This window comes from Frankliniella occidentalis, unplaced genomic scaffold, assembly GCF_000697945.3.
Source record: "Frankliniella occidentalis isolate FOCC.00 unplaced genomic scaffold, Focc_3.1 Scaffold11, whole genome shotgun sequence".
In the NCBI taxonomy this organism is placed as follows: Eukaryota; Metazoa; Arthropoda; class Insecta; order Thysanoptera; family Thripidae; genus Frankliniella; species Frankliniella occidentalis.
In genome coordinates, this window is record NW_026267141.1 from 3,503,564 (window position 1) to 3,511,013 (window position 7,450).

General features: G+C 51.9%; 2 protein-coding genes across 2 annotated transcripts; one reads left to right on the forward strand and one right to left on the reverse strand.

Moving 5' to 3' along the window:
* Positions 1 to 180: 180 nt before the first annotated feature.
* Positions 181 to 1,470, forward strand: LOC113211299 (uncharacterized). The gene is made up of 2 exons (XM_026429627.2): positions 181 to 315; positions 529 to 1,470. Exons 1-2 carry the CDS (start codon positions 235 to 237, stop codon positions 1,084 to 1,086), a joined length of 639 nt encoding a protein of 212 aa, XP_026285412.2. The 5' UTR covers positions 181 to 234; the 3' UTR covers positions 1,087 to 1,470.
* Positions 1,471 to 2,402: 932 nt separating this feature from the next.
* Positions 2,403 to 4,928, reverse strand: LOC113211295 (uncharacterized). Its single transcript, XM_026429619.2, has 4 exons — positions 4,564 to 4,928; positions 4,313 to 4,453; positions 3,443 to 3,931; positions 2,403 to 3,365 (listed from the first exon to the last, which is right to left on the reverse strand). The coding sequence occupies exons 2-4, from the start codon at positions 4,451 to 4,453 to the stop codon at positions 2,550 to 2,552; spliced, it is 1,446 nt and encodes a 481-aa protein (XP_026285404.1). The 5' UTR covers positions 4,564 to 4,928; the 3' UTR covers positions 2,403 to 2,549.
* Between the last annotated feature and the right edge of the window lie 2,522 nt (positions 4,929 to 7,450).

Below are 7,450 nucleotides of genomic sequence, written 5' to 3' on the forward strand. Positions count from 1 at the left end.
TCACCTGCGGCTGCACCAGCACCACCTGCAGCTGGCAGCCCTGCCTCTGATGCCCGAGGCCCATCACCTGCGGCTGCACCAGCACCACCTGCAGCCGGCAGACCTGCCTCTGATGCCCGAAGCCCATCACCTGCGGCTGCACCAGCACCACCTGCAGCGGGGCCCACCTGGGGCCCACCTGCAGCGGGGCCCACCTGGGGCCCACCACCTGTCGAGGTGCCGCGCCCGCGGGGGATGGATCTGCAAGATGTCAGCATGAGTAGACCCGGCGAGAAGCTGCAGCAGAAGGCCGCCGTTCTGCGGGACGCTTTAGGGGTGAGTGAGGACCAGGCCTCAAGCTTAGCCCGCTCGTGGCTGCGGAGGAATGGCGTGTACTCTGTCAACATTAGCAGATCTGCGTGTGATCCCGGCGTGACTGTAGACCGGCTGGAGAGGCCACCAGGCTCAGGCCTGCTGCCTTCCGGGCCCGGAAATGCAGCCGCCGCCGGCCTGGTGTCCAGCCACACTGAGTTACTCTGTTTGCCACAGGTGACGCGGCTGGTCGAACTGTACGGCCAATTTGACCCTGCATGGTGCCTCGCGCTGCTGGAGAGCGCCGCGCCCACGCTGGAGCAGCTGAGTGTGTGGGACCTCGATGAGGCACACTTGCGCGTGGTGCACGCCATGCCGCGGCTTAGGAGGCTGGCCGTATGGAGTATGGTTGGTTTGCTGGACGCTCAGCCCCCCGTGCTGCCCGCGCTCGCTCAGGGACATACTGGCCTGCAGTGGCTCAGAGTGAAAGGCCTCCCTCGCGCCACGACGCTCTCCCTGATGCGGGCCCACGGTCACTCGCTGGAGGACCTGCAGCTGGTGGTGGGTACGACGTTTGACGGCGAATGGCCACAGAGCGGCTGCAGCGACCTGCACTCTTTGATTCAGCAGTGCGGGCTGCGGGTGCTGCGCAGACTCGTGATGTGGTATACTAGTCCAGGCATCATCCACGAGGCTGCCCCCTGTCGCCAGCAGCGCGGCCGGATGCGGCGGGTGCTGCCCGGGGCCAAGGTGTTGTGCAACGTGTGTGACCATTTGCCGGGGGACCCTTTCTAGGTGCGGCGAACGACGCGACGGGGACGGACGCGCCTCCGCCACCCCGTGGCAGAGAGGATTCCAGGCAGCGCGCCCCCGGGCCGCGCGACACGAGTACGAGAAAAAGTGGACAGGAAAAACAATGCAGGAGTCAGTGTAAGACGTGTGTTAATGCATTGGAAACAGTGCAGAGAAATATACTAAAATACATATCCCAGCACACGCTGTAATGTCCAAACAAAAAACATCCCTCGGCCGTAACCATTTTTCCAGAGATAGATCTCGCGGGGCCTGTAAAGATAAGAGCGGACCGGCCAACCACTCGCCACCCTCCACCCACCCGTTTGCCAGTGCAGTGACTCAGAGCAGCACTTAATATATGTACAAAAGTAGAAATTTGTATTTTTCGAAATTATACGCTTTTATACGGAGTTTCGGCATATGACACTAAGGAAAAAATTCGGTCGGCATTCGTCACCTACATAGATAAGAGGCAAATATACCGAGTTTGGGCACAATCGGGAATTTACACTTGCCTAAGTCCCCTTTTAGTCTATGAAGCTGACATACGGCGTGGAGCGAGCGCCTGTGGGCGGCGGGGTAGGCCAGCCACACTGGCACCAGAGCGCGGCGGGCGTGCCTACCTCGCAGGGGCTCCGTTGTGATGGGCTGCGCACAGAGGCGCACGCATACGCCGAGGGGCCTTTCACTCGGAATGTTCGTGTACAGTGTATTACATACGTGTATTACGTGTGTTACACAGTACACAACCAAAATTCTTCTATTTTAGAGCACAGTCCTAAACTTTAGTTATTACACTACGCGTAATACCTCAATCAGAAAAGCTTGTTCTTGTATCAAGCGTTTTTTGCTTGAATCAAGTGCAAAATGGATTTGACTGTTTTGAGAATATTTTGTACATAAAACAAGCCCGATTGGCGCTTAAATTAAGTAAATTTTCTTGATTCAAGCACGAACGTTTTCGGTTTTAGTCGAAATTGGGCTTGAATAAAGTGCCGAAGACAGTTGAGAACAGTGCACATAATACAACAACACGCTTTTCTGGGTGCTAGTTTAGGTGTTCGGTGTATTACGGTGTATTACGCAAGAGAATTCCCCCTCGGCCCTCGGCCCTCGGCCTCAGCGATAGACGACGGGTGGGCCAGCCGGGCCGGCCGTGCGAGTGGGCCTCACTTCAGTCGCACTCGCTTTACCCACATGTCCGTCCAGCCGCCGCATGCAGCTCTCGTGTCCGAGACCCCTGTCCTGTGAGTGTCGGACGGTGTTCAAAATAGATATGGAGGGAACAGCAATTCAGAGTGGAAAAAAGTGGAGAATGCGGGTTGCTTTGATTTTGTAATTTCAACTTAACAAACTTCATAAAAAAATGTTGAGAAAAAAATAATAGTTATTTTAGAATTTTGAGGGGCATGTGTTTCTCACGACGGGAGCTTTGAGCTTACGTATTTTGCGAGCATATGCTTTTACCATAGAGCAGAGAAGCGACACACAACGCAAACCACCTCAACGGATGAGGGTAGGAAGCCTCGGAGGCTCTGTCGCTGCATCAGACAGCCCGCGACATCCGTGCACAGGTCGAGCTTTGTACGGTCGAGGACGAGGCGCCGGAGGTGAAGCAAGCCACACGCCGCAAGATCCCGGCCCAAGTTGGGGAAGTAGAAGCCTCCACCTATTTCTTCGTCACTGATGGTACAGTATATCTGCAACTCCTCCAGTGATGAGGCGTGAGCACGGATCAGCGAGAGCATGGTGGACATGTGAAGAGTGTTGAGGACAACGCCCAGCCATCGCAGAGTTCCATACAGCGAGGGGGGAAAGGTTATATTTGTACGAAGGTAATCATCAACCTGTAAGCTCCGCAGAGCAGGCATGCGCATCACACAGCGCAACTGATTCTCGCTCGGGCAACATATGGCGAGCTCTTCGAGCTGCAACGGCAGGTCTGGGTAATCGTCACAATTTTCAATGCACTCAATGTCTAATCTCTTCAGTGAAGACATTTTCTGTACCTCCTCCAAGACCGCTGGTTCAGCCTTACCCGAGAACAAAAGTTCCTCGACGTGCAGCGGGAGCGTCACCACGACACGCAGTAGCTTGTCCGCGTTCTTGCCCTTCAGGCCTCTTATACAGCGTATATTTTTCATCCGCCGTCCGTTTCGTAGAATGTCATTCACCATTAAACTGTCGCCGTCAAAATCATAGCCGTCTATGGTGAGTATGGCAGGCATTGGTGGTCCCACGTAAGCTGCTGGAGAGGAGGGCACCGCGACGTCGTCAACCTGGAGGTCAAGGCAGCAAATAAGCACCACATCGAGGTAACAAAACTGGCCGCACTAATGTCTAATTTGTGGCTTACCTTTTCCAGCTGGTCGTATTCTCGCAGCTGCAACAACAGAAGTCGAAGAATGTCATTGAATCCGCCAATGTGCACGGAGGCCTTCCAGGTCGTCCCATCCTCCGCCTCTGCCACGACGCCGCACTTGATGGTGTTGAGCAGGCGGAGGCTGTGCTGCAACTGTACGGCCAGCTGTACCTGCTCGTCCTCGAGTTCCGGCGTGGTACCCTCGTCACCTGCCGCCTTTTGTTCCACACGCTTCTCCAGGGACTCCTCCAGTCGGTGGAGCTGTGCGACCGACGTGTCCAGCTGGCGGTGCAGCGCCTCCACGGCCTTGGGGACCAGTAGTCGCAGCACCTCTACCACCTTCCTGCCCGCCTCCACGCCTCGCTGCAGCTGCTGCACCTCCGTCTCCTGTGTTCTGGACTTCTTACGCGGTGGAACGGCCTCGTCTTCAATCAATAGGGCAAAAATGTCATCCGGACATTCTTCAGGGGCAGCCGCCAGATCCTGAAAATAAATAATTGAATACAATAATAAGTTATTGTTGCATGTTGTTATTACTGGCAAAAAACTGCAAACAACGACGAAATATTGCTAGAAAGCAAAGGACAACAACAATCACATTTAATAACAAACAGTTGCAAATAGTTTCCTTGAATTTTATACGGACAATGATTGATACCATCAATAATTATAACTATAAATATAGCTAATACATAGCTTTCTATTTATGAAAAATGCAATCTTTAATCTGTGCGTGACCTTAGAGGGCTTTACTTCCTCATAAAGAATTGATTTTAAAGGTTGTAGACCAAAACTTCTGCACCAGGGAAAAGAAACAATCACTGGTGACAGGAACGACACACAGGACATTGTTTACTGACTGACCTTTCTACAAGTTGGGCACTTCCGTTTGCAGCAAGAATCCTGCAGGCACTTTTTACAAAGTGTGTGACCACATGGCAAGCATTTAGGCCTGTGCAGGTCCAGGTCATAACTGCAAAGGCAGATGCCACACTGAGGGGTCATCTAAACAAAACAGAAAAGAGTGGTCATGCCTGTGAATTGAGGTTGGATGAATTAACTTCGTATTTTACAGTAATTTAAATAACACAAAAATAAACTGCCTCGATACTAACAGTGGACACCTGTTCCCTTTTTCATTAAATTGAAGGATATTGTAGATCAATAATTATATCCCCCCGTTGAGCGAGCTTTGCTCTCCAGGAGAAAAGTATTGTGCTTGTCACTATAACAAAGGAAGGGCTGACAGGCGTTTCAAACGTTCTTCTTTGAGAGTGATTGAGAGCATCGAAAGAAATAAATGCGCTGTATGCTTTTGATGTATAGATAAGGATATGCGCACTGCTAAACAAGGTTATGATGGGATGTGTGCTAGCCCGAGTTGCTGTTGCGTACTGCTTTTCTTCTTCCTTTCCAGATGCAGCGAGGGTTGGAGGCGAGCCACGTGCAGGGCGGTGAGGCGACGGCGCGCGTGTGGTATGAGCAGCTTGAGATATGGGGTGTGTCCGAGTTCTCCATCGAACCGTTCCCTTTAGGTCCGAATGGCGACGGAGAGGGGGCCGGCAGCAGGGCGGGCAACGGGCAACCGGGCAACCCACGACCAACCCTCGCGAAAGGACGTCGGTTGTTCGCGGTCCTTCGCGGGGGTCGTCACGAGCCGCGACCGACCTACTGCGAGGACGTGCGCCTTTCGCGGTTCGCGACGCCCCGCGAAGGACCGCGAACCACCGACGTTCTTTCGCAAGGGCTGCTCGCGCTGCTGCCGGCCCCCTCTCCATCGTCCTTCGGACCCCAAGGGAACGTTCTGATGGAGAATTCGGACACACCCATGATCGCCAGGTCGTGGCCCTAGTAGCGCCAATGCACTTAAATGCGCATTAAATGCGCAACGCATGTTTTACGCGCTTAATGTGCATTACGGGCATTAAATGCGCATTTAATGCAGCAATGCACATTAAATGTACCTAAAATGTGTTACTTTGTAGGCGCATTTCAATGCGCATTACCGACCGGCGCTGCCGGGGAGGGGGGGGGGTAGGGCCCGGCCTGTGGTGACGGCCGCCGGCCGCCACCCCCTGCTTTAATGATGAATTGAAACGGCCTTGAGATTGAAAGGTGCAACATTCTACTCTGACCCTTGCGCTCGTGATCACTAAAGTCCTCAAGTCTCTGTGGTGAATCCTTTTTTCTTCTCCTTAGTTTCTTTGCCCAGGCCGGTGGGTCTGTGTTGGCAGTGTTGACTACTTTTTGCCGCGTCCCCAAAAGCACCACTGCATTAAATGCGCTCCAATGCGCATAGAAATGCACCAAAAAGGTGACACATTGGTGACGCATTAAATGTGCATAGTGTGCAGTAACTGCCCATTAAATGCGCATTTAATGCTGCAATGCGCATTAAAAGCGTCACCAATGTGTCACTTTTTATGTTCATTTCTACGCGCATTGAAGCGCATTTGTTGCGGTTGGCGCTTCTGGGGGTGCCGAGGTCTCCCCTCTGAGGTTGCTTCCGAGCCGGTCGAAAGCCCCTGCGAGGTAGGCCGGCCCGCCGCACTCAGCTGTCAGTGCGGCTGCCCCACCCTGCCATCGCCAGGCGCTCGCTCCAGCTCACGACTCTCTCTCCGCTCTCGTCGTGTCTCCAATTGCGCTCAGCAGTAAAAACGAAAAAAGCCGTTCATATTCGTTCCAAAGCATCGTCTAATCCGGTCTAATCGTCTGCTTCGTCCTCCTGTCACCAATTTGGTTTCTTTCAACGCTTTTCGACGTGCCGTCTATGAACCACCAAGAATGTTGCCCTATTAATTTTTACCCTGCCGTCAATTCGACGTCATTTTGGGCTCTAAATCGACGAGGAAACGATGTCGACGTCGATTCGATATTACATTTCTCACTACGGTAGGCGGGCGAGCTCCTTCCGTGCGGCGAAATATAGACCACAGGCATCTACATGGGCGCTCGACGGGCGTAATGCCCTCACCAGCGCCAAAACTATTTTAAGTCCAAAGTGAACCGAATCAGAAACAATATAAAGAGAATGAATTTCGAGTGGTAATTACTTTGGAAGTCACGGCGGACATGGCACATTTATGGTGGTCATCACTTTTCGTTGAATTTCACCCGGAGAAATGCGTTATTGACATTTCAAAATCCCCCATTTGAAATTAAAACCTCATAAAGTACCTAAAGATAGAATGGAGAAAATAGGGATGGATATTTTAGAATATGGAGGTAACGCATCTCTAGTCATTGCAGATTACTACTCGCAATGGATAGATACATACTTACTGCCAAATAAATCAAGCAATGCTGTTATAGGTGCTATGAGACAAATGTTTAAATATACAGGTTACCCAGTAAACATAATCTGTGATAATGTACCATTTCAATTCAATTGAATGCCAAAAATATTTCAAATCCAAAGACATAACTCTAAGAACGAGCACCCCACATCATGCTCAAAGTAATGGAAGAGCAGAAAAGGCGGTAGGCGCGTTGAGCGTGGAAACGACAAAATTCTTAACTGGATATAGCATTGTTGCACAAGTCACACTTGAATGGTCTCTGTCGCGTGTGCATAAGAAGGTTGTGCGTTTCCTGACTGCTAGGCATCGAGAATTTCTTGTCGCACAACGTACACGCATAAGGCTTCTCTCCAGTGTGAGAACGTCCATGTATTCGCCCCACTGGGAAAACTCTAGCTGCAGACATCACATTGAAATGGCTTTTCTCCTGGTGGGTTCGCAGATGAATCAGCAAATTCCCAGTGTCACTACGATTTTTGTTGCACACAGATCTTGTCCTCTATGTGGGTTCCAAGATGATTGCGCAGAATTCCACCCGTCGTGAATTTCTTGTCGCACACCGGGCACCCGAAGGGCCTCTCTCCGGTGTGGTTGCGGAGGTGTATCTTGAGACCTCCACTCGTGGCGCTCCTGTAGTCGCATTCGTTACACTCGTAGGGCTTCTCTCCGGTGTGGGTGCGGAGGTGTGTCTGGAGACCTCCAC

Bases quoted from the DNA above. Each gene is read 5' to 3' on its own strand.
- LOC113211295 (XM_026429619.2), bottom strand. From the start codon at position 4,453: ATGACCCCTCAGTGTGGCATCTGCCTTTGCAGTTATGACCTGGACCTG. The intron at 3,932-4,312 runs GTCAGTCAGTAA...ATTTATTTTCAG, and splicing joins AGTGCCCAACTTGTAGAAAG to GATCTGGCGGCTGCCCCTGA. The intron at 3,366-3,442 runs GTAAGCCACAAA...CTTGACCTCCAG, and splicing joins AATACGACCAGCTGGAAAAG to GTTGACGACGTCGCGGTGCC.
- LOC113211299 (XM_026429627.2), top strand. From the start codon at position 235: ATGGATCTGCAAGATGTCAGCATGAGTAGACCCGGCGAGAAGCTGCAG. The intron at 316-528 runs GTGAGTGAGGAC...TGTTTGCCACAG, and splicing joins TTCTGCGGGACGCTTTAGGG to GTGACGCGGCTGGTCGAACT.